The sequence below is a fragment of the Mixophyes fleayi genome, chromosome 2 (assembly GCF_038048845.1).
Source record: "Mixophyes fleayi isolate aMixFle1 chromosome 2, aMixFle1.hap1, whole genome shotgun sequence".
Lineage (NCBI taxonomy): Eukaryota > Metazoa > Chordata > Amphibia > Anura > Limnodynastidae > Mixophyes > Mixophyes fleayi.
Window position 1 is genome coordinate 357,132,773 of NC_134403.1, and position 24,796 is coordinate 357,157,568.

The following is a 24,796-nucleotide window of genomic DNA, read 5'->3' on the forward strand; positions in this document are numbered from 1 at the left end:
ACCCATAGACTGGGGGCCCATATTTCTTAAGACAAAATCTGCAACACTGATATGATAAGAAATTTGCTCATCCATAAGAACTCTTCATTGCTTTATTTTCATAGCTAAATGTTGTAAAATAGACATTGGAACCTATCTAATACTATTGATCTAGGTGCATACTGATTGAGGAACATATATAGTAATGCAGATATGTAATAATATTAAAGGGTAACTCCACTCCACTATTCATACTGGGTACTGTTATGATAAGATTAACTCCTGCAATTTAATCAAGGACCTTTGCCTGAAATCACCTGCTGAAAATGCTGTTCCTGCCAAGGTTGAGTCCTTAGCGCCACCTGTAACCATGGAAACAAACTGATTGTGTTAACGGTTACAGATCTTGCTATGGAGAGACTGTCCTTAAAACCCTATTTGTCAAATAGCATCAACAAGTATGAGGAGTTACTACAGTAAACTGAAGTACCCAGCAACTTAATTTGATGAGGAGCCAGCATTTTTTAGTGGATTTACACTTTATTGATAGAAGACAGCTGTCACCTTATTGGCCAAGGCATATTCATCATCATCATCACCATTAATTTATATAGCGTCACTGATTCCGCAGCGCTGTACAGAGAACTCACTCACATCAGTCCCTGCCCCATTGGAGCTTACAGTCTAAATTCCCTAATACACAGACACACAGACAGACAGACTAGGGTCAAGTTTGATAGCAGCCAATTAACCTACTAGTATGTTTTTGGAATGTGGGAGGAAACCGGAGCACCCGGAGGAAACCCACACAAACACAGGGAGAACATACAAACTCCACACAGATAAGGCCATGGTCGGGAATTGAACTCATGACCCCAGCGCTGTGAGGCAGAAGTGCTAACCACTGAGCCACCATGCTGCCCCATATTATAGATATTGCTGTAATTGCTCATGTGCACCTGGAGCTATCTGTCTTACACAATTTAAGTGTTTTTGCATTCTTATAGTGTCAGTGTATCACTGATGGAATTACGCTCGCCCCTATGCCTTTTCTGCACATCCAGAAGCATTGTGTAGGCTTAAATAAAGTTCCACAACTTATATCTTCAGGGAGCACCCAGGTAAGATTTGATTAATACTTTGGTCGCAGTTAAATGTATTACCGGTCAGCATTACACAAGTTATCACCATTACACCCAACAGATATTTCTTCTCTGGCATGTTTAGTGGGGAGGGGACCTGGAACTGCCCCCCTCTCCCATTATCACTTATGACACTAAATGATGATTGAAAACCCATCAATTCAAACCACCAGTTTATTATGCCATAAGGTTTATAGACTATGCTAGGGCAGATTGCATATGTACCATGTATATATATATACGCTGTGCAGGTATCAAAGTGTAATACTGGGTCACTGTGGTAGTTCCCAATCTACTAAACCTTTTTATTTCCTCCTTTTTATTACACTTCCCACTGTGCTTCATGATTTATGCATTAAAGGATAACTCAACTGTCACAAAACTTTCCCCCTATACTAATACTACAATGGGCTTCCTACAGTACCTCTGGGATGTATGTTGTTTTGTCAGGAAGCCCATTTTATTTTATATATAGAAGCCATGCATTATTGTCAGTATAGTATCTTAATTCTATATTGTTCCTCAAAGCTCCGTTCTTAGCCCCTTGCTTTTCTCCCTCTACACCTCCTCCCTTGGTGTTCTCATCCGCTCCTTTGGCCTCCAGTACCACCTCTATGCTGATGATACCCAAATTTATCTTTCATCCCCTGACCTCTCCCCTTCCCCTCTGTCTTGTGTCTTCTCCTGTCTCTCGGCCATATCATCTTGGATGTCCCAACGTTTCCTTAAACTCAATATTTCCAAGACTGAGCTTATAGTCTTCCAGGACTCTCCCACCTCCCCCCTCTCTATTTCTGTTAATAACACTACCCTCGTTTCTGTCCCCCAAGTCCGATGCCTTGGGGTCATCCTTGATTCCTCCCTCTCATTCAAGCCTCACATTCTGTCCCTCTCAAAATCCTGCTACTTCCACCTTCGGAATATATCCAAGATACGCCCCTTTCTCACAGCTACGAAAACCCTTGTTCACTCGCTTGTAATCTCTCGCCTTCACTACTGTAACCTCCTTCTCTCTGGCCTACCTGATTCTCACCTTGACCCTCTTAAGTCTATCCTCAATGCTGCTGCCCGCCTCATTTTTGTCTCCCACCGCTCTATCTCTGCTGTCTCCCTCCAACAGTCACTACATTGGCTCCCCATGCCCTACAGAATTAAATTTAAACTCCTCACCCTCACCTTTAAAGCTCTTAAGCAATCCTCCCCTCCCTACATCTCCAATCTCATGTCTACCTACACTCCTAGCCGCCCTCTCCGCTCTGCCTCTGACCGCCGCCTCACTACTTCACTGATCACCTCCTCTCACTCTCGTCTTCAGGACTCTGCCCGGGCTGCTCCCCTGCTGTGGAACGATCTTCCACGTTCCATCAGGTTAGCATCTACTCTCAAAGGCTTCAAGCGTGCCCTTAAGACTCATTTCTTTATTCAAGTCTTTCAGTCCTCCTCCAAACTCTCTCCCTCAGTTAGTACCACCCTATTTGTTTCTCCCCCTTCCCTTTAGGATGTAAGCTCTCATGAGCAGGGCCCTCTTTCCTTGTGTGCTCATTCTACTATTCCATCACCCTCTGTACCTCTTGGCCTGCTCCCCTAGCCCTGTTTTCTTAAGCTTCGGCCTACTTCTTGCTGATTTCTACCATCCCTTTCACTATCTGTCCCAGAAATAATCTGATTTGCTTTACCTTGTTACCTGTGTTTGTGTATATATTTGTTCTTTCTGTATCATGTTGTGTCTTGGGTCTCTGTTTTCTGTATATGTAATGTATGGCACAGCGGACCCTTTGTGGCGCCTTTTAAGTTGAAGATAATAATAATAATAATAATATTGTATCTTCTTCAATATACGCTGTTTGGTAGCTGTCAGAAAACATTTCCAAGATGATTCATGATGAAATACTCCTGAAAGCCGGAGACGCCATGAAAGAGGAAGGTTGGAATTATGCAGGTAAGTGTATTATTATATCAGTCTGTATACTAATTAATGTGTAATATATTATTTTATCAGGGCTATGTTTCTGAATATTGAAGGCAATATAGACATTTGTCTAGGGGCACCACCTTCATTACATCTAAATCACTTACTAACCTATGGTACACATACGTTTAGTGTAGTCTGTCTGTAACCATATGCAGTTAATTTCAGCCCATTTATTTATATATTATAATATATTTTATCCTAGTCTATTGGATGTGACGGGGATGCCTAGATGTCTGGACATCTTTATATTATTAGGTTGAAATCCCAGGTTGCATGGGGAAGTCTTTTCAACACGTATTGCGATTATATTTCTACCGCTGTGATATCTGTTCTGTTATAATACAATTAAGCATTAAAAAAATTATTGGTTCCCAGAAAAAGGCATTTTTAAAAATGTAATACTGTTTTAAACAATATTTTTTTAAATTAATTATTTCTATTTTTAAACTAAATATTTTTTTCCCACCTAGTGGAACTGAATTCCAAATCTGGGTTTTCAGTTTCACTGCGCAACTGTAATTCAGTAAGGGAACTGGTCTGTGAAGTGGTAAGTCAATTGCTACCGCTCCGGGCCAGTATTGCGCAACTACCCGTATAATATTTGTTTTAATAAATGCCAACTATAAGAGATCTTTAATCGATGCATTAAAAATCCTACTTATCGCCCAGATTAGGGACGTGTTGCTAAATATGCCCCTATATCTTAATTGTCAGTAAATTAAATTGTCTGCAATTAAATATGTCCATGCTACACTTTTATTTTACGGCCCTACCCCTATTAGAAGAACATTGTGTGTCCAGGACCCCTAATGATCCAGAATAACTGCCCACCGCTGGCAGTGAATATGGTCACTTTACCAGGACTGACGTCCTGGAGAAGTCTGTGTAAATATAGCGGGATAAAGCTGATTGGGGTGTGTGACAGGATGGATCGCCTATGCCATCCTGTCTGTTGTTGCTGGGAACCGGCTGGGCTCACTTTGCCACCGTTCCCTTTCGTTATTCCAAATGTGCCCTCTTGCTGCAGTAGGAGGGACTTACAAAGGCTGCCACCACTGGACTCCTATACCAGCATCCAGAACCGGGTTCTTCTGGGTAACTGATGCTGCTAGCGTATCTCGTTGCTGGTGTACCTGGGCTGCTACTTCTGACCTCTTTCTATGGATCAGGTTTGCTGTGGATGGATCTCCCCTGGCCTATCACATTGACCACGGCTGCTGGGTAGCAGGCAGAGTGGTGGTACTGGAAAGTTTGGGTCCAAACCTCAGAGACAGCCGGAGAATGGATTAGAGTTAGGGTCTTATCTGCAGGTCACAGGAATACAGCAATATTGAAGATGTTTTCAAGCAGGTCTTTGAAGCAAGATGTTTATTTGCTCTCACTGGTTAGAGGTACCAGTGATCAGAAGAACAAGTTTCCAATACAAGCTAGTGCCTTTTATACAATTTAGACACAGGCTATTTGTAGCATCAGGATATAACATATTTACACAAACATGGATTTACATGCATTGCAAAGCCACTAATATTTACACTTGAGCTATGAAATTCTTAAAAACCTTGCTGTGATTTCCTGGATCTTATTTCAGAGGCAGGAGACCCACTAGTAAGTCAAAAGGTTTGACTGGCATGAATACTTCAGACAGTCGCCGAATACACATTCCCACAGAACAACAAAAAAAACCAAAACAAGCCACTTCCTCACATCACAATACACCAAAGGCTTGGTAAACAAAGGCTCATTGTATCAGATATATACATCAGACATATTGCATTTCATCTAGAGAGGCTAAACCGAAAAAAATACATTTTCTACCCTGGTCGAAGAAATAACGATTTCCTATCTCAAACTATACACAATATTAAAAATAAGTGCATTGCCAATTTATATAAAAAAGCACCCAGCGCTATTTCCTTTAAATAAATTCACACCATAAGTTATTTATATGTGATCCAGTCACAGGGTGGCATTGCACATTTTGTGTATTCATGGAAATGTCAGCCCTGGAGAAGTGAATGTTATAGGCAGTAGTCGAGATTCTTCAGAACAGTTTGTGGCAGTGGGTCATCTGTTAGATAAAGTTATTGGTTAGACGTCTCCATTAACTTTGCTTTTCCAACACACTCGTCTTTTTCACAATGCTGATTTTATTTATTAAAATATTTTTACATAGGTGAAAACCATCATGTGATATCAGAGGTTTTATGATACCAAAAAGGTTGTGAACTGTTGCCTTGTGTATAAATCTAAAGGTGTTTCTTAGCAATCACCAGGGTTGTATTTACCAAATATAAACACTGGACACATGCCTACTACATCACTGTTCAAGGGAGAGCATAGAAAGTTTTTTTTATATTTATTTTTTCATGTTGCTTCTTGGACTTTACCAACAAGCAATTTTATCAGTAAAGTACCTCCAAGTAAGTGTACCTCCAAAGAGTGTAACAACGCATAGAATTGTGTCATCAATATACCGCCCCTTGCAAACGTGATGGAAATCTGGAAAATTAGGCACATATGTGTATCTTACAGTATTTCGCCATTATCCCCATAGATGTTTAAGGCATTTTGGGTGCTGAAAAAAGTAAACTGACTACAAATATGTAACAAAAAATGTAGACATCAGCGATGTTCACGTGCAGGTATTCAGAAGTATATTTATTTACTAACACTGTTCATTATCTCACTAGGTCTCTTTGGTGCCAAAATAATGGTGACTGAAAAAGGTCCAGTTGTTCTCGGACTCAAATGCACCTTCCAGGATCTGGAGAGTCAGGTGAAGTTCGATGTAATATTCTATATAACCTTCTATCTTTAAAATGCTCCTGTGGCCTCCACACGTTTCCTCGTGCTGCTAGAGTGAGCAAACAAGGTCACATTGAAATATTCTAAACAGCCAACCCTGGGGTAAAATGAGGCAGCGGTGCGACGCCTCAAAAAATTGGGCCACACCAAATGTTTTCCCTTTCTCCACTAATTACTTCTGATTTTAAATTTCTCATTCATTGAATTAAAACTTTTTTTAAGTGATGCTCGAAATGACAAACACAATGTAAACTTTTGGAAACATGCGAATATGTTTTATTGTCCTTAACAGATAATTTTTCCACTACTGAAGTCGGATCTTTATGAAGTAATCGCAGCAGCCGCTGAAGGAAGACTCTGCTCTCAGTTACCAGTGTGGTCTCTGGATAGACCTGTGGTTAATGCTTCCTCAAGGGGGAGAGGAATACACAGTAAGTGAGACAGGACACATCGCACTTACACTGACTTATTATTAGGGTTTATTGTCAGAATAGTTGAATGAACTATATAACAACAGCTTTATAACCAAGAATAACTCTGAGACGTGAGAGTGTCTTTGTTTTTCTTATGTTCATACTTCTGCAGTGCCTACATGGGATGCTGCATTGTTGTTGTGAGGACCAGAGCAGGAAGGAGCCTGATTCACTAAGGAACGTAAATGCTGATACGTGCTGTATTTTGCGGAAAATCACTCTGCGTATGCCCATAACCAGAATCTATGCCAGTGTGTGCAAGATCATCCAATTAATCTTCTAGCACAAAGGACCCGTAATACAGCCTACGATTTCAGGGACAGAACGATGAGGGGAAGGGGGTAATGCATGTAGTCAATGTACAGTAGGGGCGTGCCAAGGTTGGATGAACACAGCTGAGCCGGGATAAGGTAGGGGGGGCACCAGGGGCACATCAGAGGGCCCCCTGGACCAGGTGCCAGCAGGGGAACAGTGCAGTAGTTGGTGGCTAGCCAATCCTCCGGGGTCAGCCACCATCATTCCTGTCATCACAGATCTTATGATCCGTACCTCCCCCTCTGTGTGGCCTCCTATCCTGTAAGAGCCAAGTGTCATATGGGACACACATGACATGACATGGGCCGTCCCTTGTGCAGAGCTGCAAGACAGACAGACAGAGGAGTCTGACCCTCCAACACAGCGCGGATGGAACAAGGTAAATGTGAGGGAAGGGAGGGGGGTATATTAATATAATGTGAGAGGGAAGGGAAGGGTATGTTAATATAATGTATGAGTGAAGGGAGGGGGTTATGTTAATATAATGTGTAAGGGAAGGGAGGGGCTATATTAATATAATGTGTAAGGGAAGGGAGGGGTATGTTAATATAATGTGTAAGGGAAGGGAGGGGTATGTTAATATAATGTGTAGGGGAAGGGAGGGGGCTATGTTAATCTAATGTGTAAGGGAAGGGAGGGGTATGTTAATATAATGTGTGAGGGAAGGGACGGGTTATGTTAATATAATGTGTGAGGGAAGGGAGGGGGTTATGTTAATATAATGTGTGAGGGAAGGGAGGGGGTTATGTTAATATAATGTGTGAGGGAAGGAAGGGGGTTATGTTAATATAATGTGTGAGGGAAGGGAGGGGGTTATGTTAATATAATGTGTAAGGGAAGGGAGGGGTATGTTAATCTAATGTGTAAGGGAAGGGAGGGGGTCCAGACAAGCAGCAGCTGATCTAAAGACACCAGCAGCCACAGGTGGTGAAAGTGATAAGAACAGGTAGGAGAGAGCAGGACAGTCTGCCAACTGTCCTAATCTGGTGGGGTAATCACGAATTTGGGTGACTGTCTCACTTATTCAGGATCTCTAAATAGAATAATTGTGTTTGATATTGCATCTAACTGTATTAACTGCTGGTACTTGAAGTAGGACTTCTGCCTGAAATCACCTTTTGAAAAGACAGAAACATATTTTTGTTGCAATTTGATATGTTGTTTAAAAATTGACTTTCCTTTACAATATCTGTAATTATAGAAAACAATTTGGACTGCACTGACTGTTTCCATGGTTAGAGATGTTGCTAAGGAAGGGCATTTATTCACAGCCTATTGGTAAAATGGCATTAACTGCTTGTTTCTGAATTTTCAACAGGATATTTCAGACAAGTAATGATTAGGAAAAGTCCTTTTTGAGTGGAGTTAATGCAAGAAAGTAAAGTGGGTGTAGCCCATCAAATCATCATTTCTCTTTTTGGCTGCAAATGTGTTTCTTCTCCCTGCCCAGTAGCTCCAGTTGCTGCACTCTTCAATAACTGACCATAGAAGACGTGCAGCCAAACCCACCAGTCATTGCTCCTTTTGCAACCACATTCTTAGTGACGGACAGCATGAGTGCAGTAGGGACATTAGAGTGAGAGGAAGTATTCTCCCTTCTCAGCTCCTACTCCACTCACGGTGTCAGTAACCACAGTGCTTATGCATACTTGCCTACTTTAAGTAGGCGAAGTCCGGGAGAGGGGCGTGACTAATGGGCCGGAGGGGGCGGGTCGACTCGAATTGCATCATTTTGGCCCCGTCCCCACAAGTAAAATGACGTTTTTGTTAAAGGGGGGGCAAAATGACACGATTCTCGGTTAATCTCCTCATTTTGGGATGCGGGAGACATGCCAGCTATCGCGGGAGCCCGAATTTCGGGAGTCTCCCAGACTTTCCGGGAGAGTTGGCAAGTATGTGCTTATGCATTGATTGCAATAAAGATCACAGGAGATTGCTGTGTAACTCTCAACTTCTTCTTGCAAGTAATTACCGCTGTCACCACTGGAGTGTCAGAGAGAGGGAGAAGGAGCAGGCAGCCGTGGCATTACAAGCGCTGTCTCAGAAGAAGCGAGCAGAACGTCACCATGTACATCCCTTTGATTGTATTAGGGAATATAGTGCTGGACAAAATAAGGGCAGTGTTATAATGTAAGGAAAATAATGGAGGCAAACAGAGAGCAAGAGACTGAGGGATGGTGAAAGAAGAATGGAGGGAATCGGAATGCTACAGGGAGATGATGGAAGGAGCAGGGTCATTTAGGAGCTGACATGGTGCATGGTCACATGTGCTGAGGTAGAGATAATTTAACCAATGGGGAATGAGGTATAAGTCTAGTTGATTGCCTCAGCTCACCCACCATTAATGTAATCAGCATATTTTAGGGTCCTCGTCTCCATTTGAACAATGAAGTAAATTACTTGTCAAAAAAGGTCAGGGGTTATGGTGACTGGAGGGGAAGAGGGTAACTTCCCCCCCTCCCTCCCCAACCAGTATACACCGTGAGGGCCCAGGCCAGTTAAGATTATCTGAACACCACAGCCCAGCCACCACTAACTGGCCTGGTGTCACGGCCTAGCCTTCCCTAATCACGTGATCCATACCCAGGATACCATTAATCCCGTGGCCCAACCAACTTCTGTATGTCTTAGTTCATATAATGTAATTACTGATATAATGGCCACATTTCTTTAATCAGATAAACCTGTATAACACTAATGTGCAATAATTCAATAATTTCCCACAGCCACACAGCAGGATCTAGAGCAGTTTCATCCCGATCCTGAGGATATGATTTCTTCTTCTGAAGTACCCACCAAATGTACCACAGTTGTGTCATTTTCAGGTACTGCCTACCGGAACAATGGAGCGTCTCCAGATATTAATCATCAGGGTAGAAACAGGTGAGTTGAAGTCTGTTTTACCCTATATAATGTGCACAGAATAGAGAACATATTCAGGGCCAGCAATAAACTACTGTTGTGTTTTGCATTTCACTGTTTGTTTCTATGTCTGGAGACAGATGTAAAGTTCTTTATCCCAATGAGACTCATGAGAAGAAAGAATCTTCTTCTGATGCTGCACAAGCTGGATCCACAGGTATTGTCTCAGGATGAGGGTGATGTAAAACATTACACTGTTTTCCATTACAGGAAAAATAAATCGGACCTTTAATATAAATAGTGAGTACAGTGTGAAAGCACAATTTCTAATAAATGTATACAATTATACATTGAACTGTTCCTATAAATGGACTGGAATAAATAACCCAAAAATTATAAATATCTGAAGTGAAAAATTAAAATGCATATTCACCATGAGACTGTAGATGTCAATAATGGGGTAGATTTATCAAACCTTGAATGGAAAATGGTGGTGTTGCCCATAGCAGCCAATCAGATTCTAGTTATCATTTTCAACAATGTGCTAGATAAATGATAGCTAGAATCTGATTGGTTGCTATGGGCAACACCACCATTTTGCATTCAAGGCTACAAGTCTTAGGCTACACACTATGTGCAAGACACGGTGCACTGCAGAGATAGGGCAGACAAATAGTTTGGGGTATTTTTTTTAAAGGAATCCTTTTCCTTACACAACATTTACAGAAATGTCGAAGACCTTCTATCAATGTGCAGTTTTTTCCTGTTCAGACCACCAGCACTTGCGATACTGTCTAAACTGACGTGAATTGTATGTTTTATTTGGGGCTCTAAAATGTCAGAAATTATGTAATTTTGCTAAATATGTCAGAAGCTCAGGCAGTAAAAATCCTCCCCCGAACCACACCCCTTCTAGTGACAGGATCCAAAAAAGTTGCATCAGTCAGAAATGAGGGAGAAAAAAGTTCTTCTTCAGTTGTAGACATGTTGCATGTTATGAGCAGCAACTTTTGCACTTCCGGTGCAGGAGTTTTAAAATAAATGCCCCATTGTGTTTCCCAGACCAGGCTGATTTACCACACACATGGAAACAAACAAAGAAGAAAAATTCCCCAGCACACTGCTGTGAACCAGTAAAAGAGCTGCTATTCTGCTTGTACATAAAATGTAGAATTCTCAACAAATATATGATAAGCCACCCGTCCAGAGCTGGATTAAGGCTCTGGTGGGCCCGGGCCACGTGCCCCCTGTGCTTCCCCCTTAATCCGGCCTTGCACCTGTCCCATCAAGGCGCTTCTGGTAATAGGGTGGTCCTAACTCTAAACAATGAGAGTCCTTTTATTGGGTCATACATTCATGTGGTTTTCAGTTGAGAGACAACTAAAGAGAACTTTCATGGGAACTTTTTACCCCAAGGACTATACACAGGACACGCGGTCACCCCCTCTGGTTAGAGGAGAGGAAGTTTCACAACCAGCAGAGGAAGGGTTCTTTACAGTAAGGGCAGCCAAGATATGGAATTCACTGCCAGGGAAGGTTGTGATGGCAGATTCAATAGATATGTTTAAGAAAGGGTTAGACAAATTTTTAGCGGAAAAGTGTATCCAGGGATACGACCATTAATCAAAATGAAGGATAGTAGTGGATATAGGGTAAAAATAGGACTGCAATATTGAGTCTGGGGGGATCTTCACAATTGAAACAGTTTGGCGGTTGGATCAATTTCAAATATAAGTGAGGGATCGCAGGAGATCCAAATAAGTTGAACTTGATGGACTGGTGTCTTTTTTCAACCTCATCAACTATGTTACTAGGTACCCCAGGAGTCTCCAAATGGCAATATTTACCACACACGTAAGGTTCCGAATAAACTGCGTGACTAGTTGCTGCCGGCACCTGGATGATCAGGTGGGGAATATGTATAAGTGAAGAGACAAGTAGCACAGTATACAGTTGGAAGTCAGGGTGGCCCTTTACTATAGTATTGTCCAGATTCTTAAACAGGCTCTGACACCATAGTTGCCAAAAACTATATTTACCTTCCATCTACTCTAGAGACCTTCCTAACCTTGGCTTGGTATGGGGAGCCCCACGTTCTCCCAAAGGATTTCGGTCACAAACAGGTGACTCTTTAAATAATAGTTGATGTCACCAATAGAGAGCAGAGCAGGAAACACGTTCACACACCAGACTAAGCAGCTAAACATGATTATGGTGTTTCCCAACTTTTGGTCCTTCTCTAGCAGAAGCAATTTGTCAGGAGCTATAGGTCGGCCGTACAACTCATTTTAAGGTGATAGCGAGCGTGATTAGTAGAAGCTATTGCCGCATTGATTCTCTCCTCTACTCTCTCATTCTGATTTTTAATTTTTAGCCATGACAGATGTCCATCGGTCACTCGGTAGACATGTTAGTTATTTTGAAGTGAACACGGCTCCGTACAAGGACCCACTGTTTGTATGCACAACCAACAGCATTGGAGAAAAATTAAAGGTAAGTCGATTTATAAGAGTAACTTGTACGAAGGTTCTTTGCAGTAAGAGTAGTAAAGTTGTGCAATGCCTTGTCAGAGAACTTGGAATCTGTGCATAGGTCTGACTGTATTTAGTTAAAAAAAAAGAAAAATACTGGATTAGTGAAATTGCATGCTCTTGAAATATTGTTGCAGAGTGTATTTAAATTGTAATTTAGGAGTCAAGAAGGAATTTTTCACTTTCATAAAAAATGAAAAGTTGTTGAAATTATACCCATTACCTACACACAGTATAGACGGAACCAATATACTTAAGAATGTAGCCTGTTAATTCAGTAGGAATTCATTCCTAGACAAGAAGAAACTGCCATCCTCTGAATTTTACAATATATGTAAGGAATAAAAATAAGATTTGTATAGGGCTTTTTATTAAGTGTATCTTTTACGTGTTTATTTAAGTTGATATGCAGTGAATCACAAGTGAAGTTCTCTTGTTGTCTTCTCTGAGTTTAGGTGGCCCAGGCATGTAATCTTCACAAGTTGGCAGCTCAAGGACTTGTCACCACATGCATTAATGACCTGTTGTCCAAAGGAGCGCAGACTACATTTTTCATGCCTTATTTTGCATACGGAAAACTTCCTGTGGATGTGATTGGAGCAATATCTGAAGGATTAGCGGAGGGCTGTAGAATGTCTGGGAGCACCTTATTGGGTAATGTTAGTGATCTTCTGATACATTTAGGAGGATGTGCTCCTATCTAGTTACCAACTACAATCCATGCAGTCTATATACGTAGGTGCACACAAACTGTAAGTGGATGTGAGTGTGTTGGTGTGCTCTGACATAATGAAGGGTATTGACGTGTATTGAGTTTGACTCTACTTGACTACTCTATACACTGACCTTTCAGATCTAGATAACCGACCTTGACTTTGGATTTTATTTTTATACTTTGTTGCCAGCTAGTTATCAACCTCGCGTTAACCTGACCTTGTCTTCTTGATAACTGGAACTCTACTGCATACCTATATTGCATTCTTGCACACTGAGTCTTGGTCCTGGTTCACGGTTCAAACAAAACATATAAAGGGGTTAACTGACCAGAAGGAAAACAATTTGCACAAGATTTTACACTTTGAAAGGTCAGAAACAAAACAGATATTTTTAGGAGGTTTTTTTTAGAAATTGGATGGTCATTCTGACTCTAAGATCCTTGAAAAGCCGAGGAGAGCTGACTTTGTACATATCTCCTTGCCAAAGACTAGGAGCTACAAACAGGACTCATAAAGAAATGTCAGAGGGAGCTTGAGCCTGACTCGAGGATAATTTGGAAGCAAGACCAGAACACAGGACGCCAGCATCTGTCTCTGGAACAATAGATAAATGATCTGAGGATTCATGGTGCTCACAAACAAAATTTCTGGACAAGGATCAATTGCTTTTAAATATTCAAGTGAACCTGATGTTTATTTACAAGCAATTGTTCTTAGTGCCTCAGTTAAATTTACATGCACTGTTCTCTATCATTTTTTAGATAAAAATCATTGTGATATATATCTTATTACATATATATATGGTGGCTTAGTGGTTAGCACTTCTACCTCACAGCACTGGGGTCATGAGTTCAATCCCCGACCATGGCCTTATCAGTGTGGAGTTTGTATGTTCTCCCCGTGTTTGCGTGGGTTTCCTCCCACACTCCAAAAACATACTAGTAGGGTAATTGGCTGCTATCAAAATTGATCCTAGTCTGTGTCTGTGTGTGTGTGTGTGTGTGTTAGGGAATTTAGACTGTAAGCTCCAATGGGACAGGGACTGATGTGAGTGAGTTCTCTGTACAGCGCTGCGGAATCAGTGGCGCCTTATAAATAAATGGTGATGATGATAGGTATATATATATAGAGATATATATATATATATATATATATATATATATATAAATATATCAGAATTATTTTTATTGTGGTATTTACACATACATAAATCACAAGGTTAACAAAGACTTTCTAGATTGGAGGACTACTGTAATACCACAGTAACCCGGGCTGTGAAGACAGGTCTGTTGGCTTCAAGTACATGCTCAGTACAACTTCAGTTATGGTTCTTTCCTGTGTGGAAGACGCAGGTCTTTCTGGACTAATTACTGTTTGTTCGAACTGCCGATTCTACAGCAACCGAGTATGCAGACGCGTTGTTGCAACCCAATTGTGGATGCGAATGCTGACTGATTAGTCAGGTCATGCGGAATGGGAGCACCAGGCACCCAGCTCAGGAAAGCCGCTCACTACAGCCTTCAGTAGACTTGACTACAATTATATGTTTTGTTTGAACCCTAAACCAGGATGGAATTTCGGTGGATTTAATTGTAAATTTACAGTGTCATATGGATGTTCTGTGATTTGGGTCATTGTTGATCTCTTCCTTAGAATCCCTCCTCCAAAAGACTAGCCAACTTTTTTATGACAAATACAATGAAATATCACAGAATCCCAGGATACGTGGCATCAGACAGAGGTTCACAGTCCATCTCCAAATTTTGGAAGGCTTTTTGGCAAAAGTCTTAGTATATTATTCCTCTGTGTATCATTCCTGACTAATGGCAGACAGAAGAGATCAATCAGGCATTAAAGCAAAACCTGAAATGTTATGTACATGAACCTCAGTCTGAATGGACACATATTGTTCCTTGGGTTTGCCTACAACAATAATGTTCAACCAGTGAGACATAACTGTTCTATATTTTGGTAAACATTCAAAGTGATTTTCATTTACGTCATCCAAAGATGTACTGAAGGATCCTTACACAATTCTTTGGCACCTCAAATGATTCATATAGAAGAATCGAAAAGAATCTTGACGCAAACAGGAGTTGCTGATAGATCTCATTAAAATGTTTGCTTTTCTCCAACAAAACTTAAAATGATGCCTTCTCTCTTCTAAGCTAAGATAAATAAATGTACTGATCCATTTAGACTTTATTATTTTATTTATTATTAAGCTTTAGACATTTTTAATCCTGCCACTGTTAGATTGTAGTTATCATCCACATTAAGCATTCCAAATGTTATTTTTGCCGAGTGATAACCTCAGCCCGTGCGTTGGCTGACGTGGTTTATGCATTTTCAGTGGTCTTATGTATTGATAAATTGTTTATTGCCACAATAAAATATTGTGAAAAAAAACAAACTATTCCAAATGTGGCCCTAGATGTTTGGATCCTCGGTCTGATGAATATGCCTATCTCTAAATCTAAAATGTCATTGCTAAAATATCTAGTGAATGTGGCTAAATCGATCGACTTTCTCAGATAGAAATCCCCTCCGACCATTCTAGAGTTGTTTGAGAGAATTGAATTTTATATGGTTATATGGTTTATATGGTTATATGGTTTATATGGTTATATGGTTTATATGGTTATGGTTATGGAGGATGTAACAGTCTCTGCTACTTAAAGATACTTGGAGTTCACAGCTACTTAGTAGCTATTAGTTTAGTATAAAGAGTTGTATAGTTATAAAAAAATATTTTTAAATATTCCTTATATTTAATCCTTACCCTCCCAATGTACAGCAGTCTCCCAATCCTCTCTCTACAAGATACCTCCAGCATCCCAATTTAATGGACCTAATTTTAATCTTTAGTAAGGGTTTAGGCTCATGTGCCAAGACATAATCTTAATAAGAATATGAAGATATATTTTCATATTCCTTAGACCAACCCCTCCCGACACCCAATCCTCATTGAATGTTTTATATTGTTAATTATGTGAATCCAGTTTGCATATTTGATAAAGTAAATATGTTTAATATAGTTTTGCTCTACTAAGTATATGTTTATTCTCTGTTTATGTAAGTTCGTGTTCACCAATAAAAACCAGATTGCATTAAAAGATCAATATGACTTTCAAGAAATGTTAGGCTCCGATATTCAATGAGGATCTTTAAAGTATTTGGTACACTGGACGGGATACAGTCCAGAGGGACATTCAGAGGTATCAACCAGAGATATCCCTACCAATTGCCTTCATAAAAAGGTGAATGCCACCAAGTTCGATAAACTTGGAAATTTTAGTCCTTGGGCCTTTCCTTGAGGGGTGGAATATAAGGTTTGTGTTTGTAGATCTTCTGATACTTCTAGGCCTATCTGGTGTCTGTCTTCTACTGTGGCCACTTCAGTGAAACTTGAAGCCTAGAAAGAGGTGAGCCCATTAGTACACTCGGCTGAAATGGAAAGCGCTGATGTGGGCGTGCAACACACGTTTTCAAGGCACAGAATTTGGCCATCTATATAAGTCCAGGCCTGCCAAGGTTGCATTGCCTGTGAGGTTCTATTACTAATACCTGACTTTCTGACTGCTCCTGGCTCTTGATCCACCTGACTGCTGCCTTTCCTGACCTTTGGATTTGGAAATGTTGCCTCCGGATTCTGCTTTGGTATCTCATTGCCTACTAGTGACCAAATATTGCCTGAACCTGACCTTGATGTTAAATTCGAATTCATTGTCTGCTTGTTATTGAACCTTGCCTGAACCTGATATAGTCTATCTGGTTCTTGTCTGGTGCCAACCACAATCTCTCCTTGCAGTGGGGCCGTACGCCTTACCTGCCAGAAGTCGCTGGCCAGTTTTGACGTCATTGACCACCAATACCTTTAATTGGGGCAGCCAATTTAAAGAATTGGTATTGGATCACCACTTGGTCTGCTCCTGTAGTTTGTCAGTTCCTTGGGACTCTCCTGGTCCTGGGACTCTCCTGGTCCTGCTCTATTTGGATTTCCTGTTGCTGATCCTTGCCTGTATCTGACCTATTTTTTGCCTAGCGATTCTGGTTCTGTTGGATCTCCTGGTTTGACCCTGACTACCCCGATCGATCTCCTGTCTCACAATGCGCTTCATTTGGATCTCCTGGTTCTGACCCTGGCTACCCAGACTATTCTTCTGTTTCACGAATTGACTTTATTTGCAACTCCTGGTTCTGAGATTCACTTCCCTGACTATGTTTGGCCTCTGGCTACCTCGCCAGCGACTGGCAGTGAGGGTTATGACTCGCACGTCTCACACAGCTATGACCAGACCTCCTTGAGGGGGTCCCTGGTGAACACTGGGGCATGTTAGACTCCATGCCTCTTAGTACCGTCAACTACTAGCAGGTAACTTGTCCTATTTTCCATTGGTTCGTGACAATTCCCAGCCTCCCAATCAGTAAACACCTCCAACGTTTGGACAAGACCTGGTGGTATCTGGTAAGTATATTAAGCTTTAAGTGATTTAGAGGTTACTATAAGGGAATAGCATGTTAGTCTGGTCACTGGTGTTTATAATGCGGTTTATGTGCTCGGTCATTATACATACGCTCCTTGTGTTGTCTTTGCCACTGTTCTGTGGTTATTTTATCATATGTCTCTTCTCAGAAAGGGATATTACACAGCTGCCTGGAGCGTGCCCTGATGGGGGCTACAGCCTGTTTGGATGTGCATTGAGTGTAATGGAAAGGGACCACAGACTACCACGTCTGGAACAGATGAGAGATGGAGACCTGCTCATTGGACTACCTTCACCTGGGGTACACAGCAGCAGCCTGGGACTTCTGAGAAACATACTGGAAAATCACTCTCTACAATACACATCAATATTGCCAATGAGCAATGGAGTCACAAAATGTGGTAAAAGTCTTTTATAGGAACTTAACTTAAATTGTAAATATGTCAAAGGCAGCAACATGGTGCATCAGGGTGATAACCTCACCTAGTTTTAGAGTCATTAATGCTATGGTGAAAGTGCGCCAGGCACAAACACAGTGAAGGCAGCCATTTTGTGGGCTGAAGCAATAGTCATGTGGACAGAAACATTATTTGCCAGAATGCAGCCTATCAGTGCCATAGATATTAGTAACATCACTGTGACACGAGCACAGATGGCAAAGTGCCTCAATGATGTCACTAGATCCCAGTAAACTGAGCATCTGCACTGACAGGAATATTGGCTCAGAGTACAAAATGGCTGCCAGCACGGTGTGTAGGTAACGTGTACACTTTTAGCAATCTGCAGCCACCAGATCTTAGCCACACACAAGACACTGGAAGGCAACAGAAATGAGCAGCAGTAAAGGGTAAATATATCAGGAACAGTACAAAATGGGAATGCAGAAGCAGGACCAGACTGAGTACAAGGTCAGAGCTAAGACAGCACGATACCAAATCCAGGGGCAAACGCAGGATATGTAGCGTGGGGTCACCACACCACGCCACCAGTGGGCGTGACCAGCATGCATGGGGGCGTGGCTATAATTTTAGACAGTGCTTGGCTGCTCTCCAACTCTTCCTATCCCCATAATATACATGGGCAATGCTGCGTGCACTACTGTTAGGTGCACACAGCTCTCCCTTTTCAAGCACAGCCGTGTGAAGCGGGGCAGGGTCCAGTCACCTCAACTATACAGTGCCCCAGGCTTGGAGGGGGGTTTCCTAGTGCATGGAAACCCACCTCCAAGCCTTCGGTTTGCCTATGAAATCATTAGCCAAATTCAGAGTAGGGATCATGGGCCAAGGTCGGGTGAGTCATTTTAAAGACATCAGGGCAATAACAGAGATTAAATCGGGAGTCAACTACAAGTACAGCACAGATAGGATACACTAGCAGAACCTATATTTAAGTAAGGTTTAATGCCAGGTCTGGACCCATATATACAGTAAAACCATAGTGTCAAGTGAATTACAATGTCATGGAGCATATCCTGAACGGCTTATGAATGAAGTGAGAGAAAAGAGAAAATAGGGTGACATGACTTAGTAATTAGGACTTATCCCAGTAATGCATCTTTCTATGTCTGTAGGTGAAGTGATAATAAGCTCTGACATGGTATACAGCCCCGCAATACGCCATGCTCTCCAGTCTGGTCACATCAGGGCCTGTGTTCCAGTTACTGATGGGGGACTTGTGGGAAGTATTCTGCGATATCTCCCAGAGTCCTTAGCTGTTATTATAGGTAAGCTATCGGGAATATTGCTGGTAAGAATGATGATGTAGTTGAAATACTGATTAGATGCCTATTGTATTTTAGTGATCCAACCTGCCGATATAGAATTATCTTGTGCATATAGTTTAGCATTTGTCTCCCTTCAGTTAAACACTGTGAAATTTCTCATTGCTATTTTGTTGACATTGACCAAGCTTTCGTAACTTGGCTCCTGGGCTTTCTCACCTTGTTCCCTGGCCTGAGGAGCAAGGGAGCCTGTCGATGATCAGAAGGGTCACCACCTTCTCCTAGGACAGAACTAGACTTGATCTTAGCCAAGAGAAGCGTTCTTTACCAGTAGCTCTTCAACTGCCATGGAAATACAATGCCAGCATACCCTGCTACTGGAAAGTCATAGTTTGTTAAAGTATGTACTAGTCTTGAAAATCCTTGGTTACAGAACCATTAAACATAAAGTAATTTGCAGTCCTGTAGCCAGTCTTTCGACCCCATATCTTATAGACCTTAGGAAGTTGCTTAGGTTATCCAGGTGTGCAATCCATGTATAGAATACCATTAGTCCAGTGTAGCCACTGAGTAATAATAAGATGCCAATGGAAAGTCGTTATGGGAAATCCCACAGCAACTAAACACATTGTGTTTCACTTTGTATTGACCTGTTTTCTCATTGAAGGGTTATTATATAAATATTCTGAATGGACATAGAGAGCTAATGTTTTCTTTGTGCTTTAAACAAGTTTTCCAACCTCTGACTTAGATGTCAGGAGACCGTAGAAATGTAAACATTAAGGACCATTGTATGCTATATCTCTGCCTGTATAATCTCAGATGCTCTCTGTTGGAAGATCCCGGCTATCTTTTCCTGGCTATACAAGGAAGGAGACCTGTCCGAGCAGGGATTGGTCTGTAACTTCAACTGTGGCCTAGGAGCTGTGCTAATAGCAGAGAGGACTGCAGCCCAGAAGATCCTGGCGCAGGTTCAGTCTGAGGAGGAGGCATGGCTGATGGGGTCGCTGATTCAGCATCATTCAGGTTAGTTGCCTTGCGCTGTTTCTGTGATAAAGATATATATATATATATATGAGAGGGAGAGAAGAGAGAGCTATACTGCTGTAAACCAGTACAAGAGCTGCTATTCTACTTGCACATAAAAATGCAGAATTCTCAGTTACACACATTTCTAAACATATGGTAAGCCACCCGCCCCGTCAAGGTGCTTCTGCTAATAGGTTGGTCCGAACTCAAAACAATGAGTGTTACTAGTTTTGGGTCATACATATATGTGTTTTTAAATTGAGAGCTACGTTGGTCGATCAATTTATAGGCTCATTGCAGGTGCTTGAAAGGATGGGGTTATCCAAAAGGAACAAACACAGAGAAAAATCCCCCAGCACACTGCTATAACCTGTAAAGAAGTTGCTTTTTCTACTTGTACATAAAAATGCAGAATTCTCAGTTGCACACATTTGCAAACGTATGATAAGCCACCCACTCCATCACGGCGCTTCTGCTAATAGGGTGGTAGTAACTCTAAACAATGAGATTCCCTATTTTTGGGTCATATACAATATAGTTTGGACACCCCTATTCATAGAAAGTTTTTATTTATTTCTAGTATTATACATATATATACATATATATATATCTAATATATAAATGTCTAGTGGCGTGTGTTAGTCTGTCTGTCTGTGTGTGTGTGTGTGTAAAAAATAAAACCAAGCTGCAGCGCCACCTGCTGGGCGGAGTTATACACTGACCTACTAAATTCTTAGTGTGTGTGGGAAAAAAAAATCAGAAAGGGCTGAAATTTGGTATACTAAGATGTTTTTAATTTGTTAATTTAATTTGTTAATTGTTAAAAGTGTTTATAAAGATTTAAAAAATATATATATATATATTTCTTGAAGGAGAAGTGACAGTTGGGAGTGGTTGGTGGTTGCCGGGGGTGATAGTGGGGAGTGGTTGGTGGTTGAGGCCTGGGCTATGGCCCAAATGCATGACAAGAACCTTTTTAACACCTTAAGTAGCTTGATTTGACTAGAATGCATGAGTATCATGCACGGGTTAACTTATATATATTTATATATATATATATATATATATTATATATATATATAGTATTATTTTACCAACAGCATACAGGCAAGGTTATAGCTGCAGAAAGGCACCATGTGAGCACGGTTAAAATGAACGGTTCAGTAACTATATGTTAAGCGATCTGATACCTTTGTGTGTTCCGCTCTATGTCAGTTGTACATTCCATCATGGAACACTTGATAGAAGTCAGCTGACCCAAGCAGAGTTGACCTGTTTGTTTAGATGTATAGGAACACACATACGGACAGATGTATGGGGAAAAAGAAATTATTTCATTCCTTTGCCTTAAGCATAACACAGCTGACAATGTGTCAGAACTCACTATCTATCGCATGTGCTCTGGCAGATCCTGGACTTATTATTAGTGGTGTTGTTCTGTTTTTTCCAAGGCTCACCTCGCGTACGAGTTCGTCATCTTTTGGAAGCTTTAAGACTGAACACTTTCCAGTTATTGAAATCTGTAATTGTAAATAAATCACCAGCTAAGATTTCACACGTGGCTGTGTTAATATCCCCCACAGGTAGACAACTTATATTTTAATCAATCTACATTTCTTTTAAATGCCATTGGGACAGTGGTACTTGTATCAGCTATTAGATGGCTCTGGTAAGGGATGGTGCCACAATCCCATCACAATGGTCCGTTTTATCATTCAGACTAATGTTGATAGCCTGTTTTTCTTAGGGGAAGGTGGGGTTGTGTTTGGTATGGAACCCCCTTCTTCACACATCCCATTGTACATACTTGATTCATCATTATTCGTTCAATATTGGTGTGGGTACCTCCTACCTATATCCATACTGCATTGTCAAGATATAAATCCATTATACCGATACCCATTTCTGTTGAGTAAGTCCATTACGCAGGTCATGTGTGCTTGACAACTGAACATTATGATACCACATGGCTACGCAAGTTTAAACATTATGCTGAACAAATCTTACAGAGTATTAAAAACCAGTGGTGGGTTATAATAATGATGTTTGGGAGGGTAGCCCAAAACCCAGACCTGCCCCCACTGAAACTCAAAAAAATGAGCTTCAATTGGTTTTGCATACCATACCCTAGCCTAACCCCTAGGAAAAGTGTTGGGATGTATGACTTGTCTCAAAATGATTTTGTTCTTTGAGGTACTAAACTGAAAATCATGATGGATGCAGTTAGGCAGCTTGGCGGATGTGTGCGGTTGGCCGTTATCATCTCCAACAAGATTGCTGTGGAAGAACTCCGGAGAGCTGCAGGAGCCGGGATCCCTACACGCGTAGGTCTTACGCTTTGTTTACACTCACCCAAATCAGAGGCATGGGAATCTTCACTTGATCTGGGCACATCAAGCTAATAACGTCCTAGTTTTTATAATGAAAAATATCAATTATTAAAATAACTTCACCTAGGTGGCAATTTTACATAAGGCTGGATTAAGACAATTTCTTTGCTATCATCATTGATCCTGCAAAACCGTATTGGCATTACAGACTAATGTGACTGCTATAGGACTTAAGGGACCTCTCTCCTAGCTTGTCCATAAACCTTCCGCAATTTTACTTACAAGGGGAGATAAAGAATCAATTGACCATGATCCCATGCAGCATAGGAGATTCATCTTGACCAGTCGGCCCTTTGGTCCTGGTAGGGGTGGTTACCACTAAGGTGTGACTGTAAGCTAAAGATTTTGGGTGGGAAAAACTAGGGAGTCCTGACTATATCCTAAACCTAATATTAATACCGATTACTGAAACTGGCACGATTGTGAATGACATAAATCTATTGGGAGTGCAGCACATAATCACGTCTTGTCATAATGTATCATGCCAGGTAATTGACCACACAATGTTCGGGTGTCAATCAGAATTTGAGAACACAATCTGCAAAGTGCTGGAGGAATTCTCCATTGACCTGATCTGCATTGCCGGGTTTGGACGGACTTTGTCAAAACAATTTCTTCATAGATGGAAAGGTAACAGTTGCAAATATTTTGTCTCAAATCACAAAGAGCCAATAATATCGAGGCTAATTTATTAAAGGACAAAAGGGGAAATTGTTCTGGGCCCATCAGAAGTGAGGGCTACTATGAATCTTTATAGTAATGAAGCCTGGACAGGAGCAAATAAAATATTTATATCTTAGTCCATTATTAGAGGCTGAAATTAATCAAACAAGTTCAAACATTGTATCAGATTTGGATGGTTTGCGGGCCTTGATATGATTGTGAATTTTGGGCCATCGTAATAAGGTTCAACTGTCAAATTCACTAGTCAGTCAGTTTGATTTTACAGTTAAAACAATAGAAGTTAAACTCAATTATAGAACATTGCCTGCTTCTTAATGTTTTATTTTCATCCGTACAGCAAACATTAATGAGTTTGAAGTTTTGCTGAGTGGTTGTAAAGTGGAAGTAGGGTTACTCCACCAAGTGTATTTGCGAGTATTTATCAATCCCACAACTTTAGTTGCGCTCCCTTCTTAGAGGAGGGGGGCTGCTCTAAGGACCAGAACGTGAGCATGCACCTTGCAATGTGCTTAGCGGAGAAATACGCCAACTTGCACAAATAAAGGGCAGATCCACGTGTTTTTTGCAGTTTGTAAATGAGACTTGCCATTCGTGCAAAATGTCCGGCTACGCATCCTTATTTCAGTGAATGTTACAGGTATAACATTTATTTTTTTAGGAAAAATACTGAAACTCTACACATCACTGTTTCCATCGTCCAAAATGGACGAGCTGCCTATGACGGGTGCCAGAGTCTGTGGCTGCACCGTCTGCTTCATGCTTGTAAGTAGCTTCTATTTAATTACTGTTGTTGCTCGTGTTTTAGTTGCACATATCAACACCGTACAAGCAGTGTTGATATGTGCCCACCCCCCTTCCCCAGTTTCCTTAATACAGTGTTGGCTAACCTGTGACACTCCAGGTGTTGTGAAACTACAAGTCCCAGCATACCCTTCCAGCAATAAGCTGCTATATATTGGCAAAGCATGATGGCACTTGTAGTTTCACAACACCTGGAGTGTCACAGGTTAGCCAACACTGCCTTAATCTGAAAAGTCCCACATTGTGTCAATGGGAAGGTTATGTCATTTATTTATATTGAAAAATAGGGACATTTCCAGAGACGCATTTTAGAACCTTGGCACAGTCCCGGAGATTTGGAGACAGTTGGCAACTATGTGCTATGACACAAGCAGTGTGTTTTGCTGTATGTTATATAAGTATATTGTAACACCTAAATGACATTTTTTAGTTTGCCAACAATAACGTCTCCTGTTTATGTAGGATGGCTGCTCTGCTGGACCTATAATCCTACAAGAGACAGTCACAGCCGGCTCAGATGTCCCAGTGTCTGAGCAAATGGAAGAAGCTGAACAAAGAACAGTAGTCAAAGCTCTACATCTGGTGGCCAGCGGAGCGCTAAGCCTGGACGTGGATGGCCATATCTGCTGGAAGAGTGAGAACTGAACACATCACTGTATTGTGAAACGTTATCAATGAGGCTATCTGCCAATATCTGCCTTTGCTACATGTTATATACTGCACCATTCCCTGCCCGAGCTTGTTTCCGGATTAGCTGTGACACTTCCATGTTGGCAAATCATTATTGTTTATGTAGAATATAAAAGCAGCCCTTATTGCACACTAATTCCTGCAAGAATGAGATAGCGCAGACTACAGGTTTACAGTGTAATTGAAAGTTGGTCTGTTCT

At 41.2% G+C, this 24,796-nt stretch overlaps 1 protein-coding gene across 2 annotated transcripts; it reads left to right on the forward strand.

The window, feature by feature from the left end:
* The first annotated feature begins 635 nt into the window (after window positions 1-635).
* Window positions 636-24,744, forward strand: LOC142139519 (trifunctional purine biosynthetic protein adenosine-3-like). 2 transcript variants are annotated; one of them, XM_075197190.1, is made up of 16 exons: window positions 636-1,100; window positions 2,973-3,060; window positions 5,784-5,869; window positions 6,191-6,329; window positions 9,413-9,569; window positions 9,689-9,765; window positions 11,923-12,041; window positions 12,535-12,733; window positions 17,432-17,683; window positions 18,853-19,005; window positions 19,825-20,028; window positions 21,483-21,614; window positions 22,225-22,355; window positions 22,910-23,051; window positions 23,764-23,867; window positions 24,369-24,744. In XM_075197190.1, exons 1-16 carry the CDS (start codon window positions 1,023-1,025, stop codon window positions 24,549-24,551), a joined length of 2,244 nt encoding a protein of 747 aa, XP_075053291.1. In that variant the 5' UTR covers window positions 636-1,022; the 3' UTR covers window positions 24,552-24,744. The 2 variants fall into 2 exon arrangements, with proteins under 2 accessions (XP_075053291.1, XP_075053292.1); XM_075197191.1 differs by having other exon boundaries at window positions 9,512-9,569.
* The last annotated feature ends 52 nt before the right edge of the window (window positions 24,745-24,796 follow it).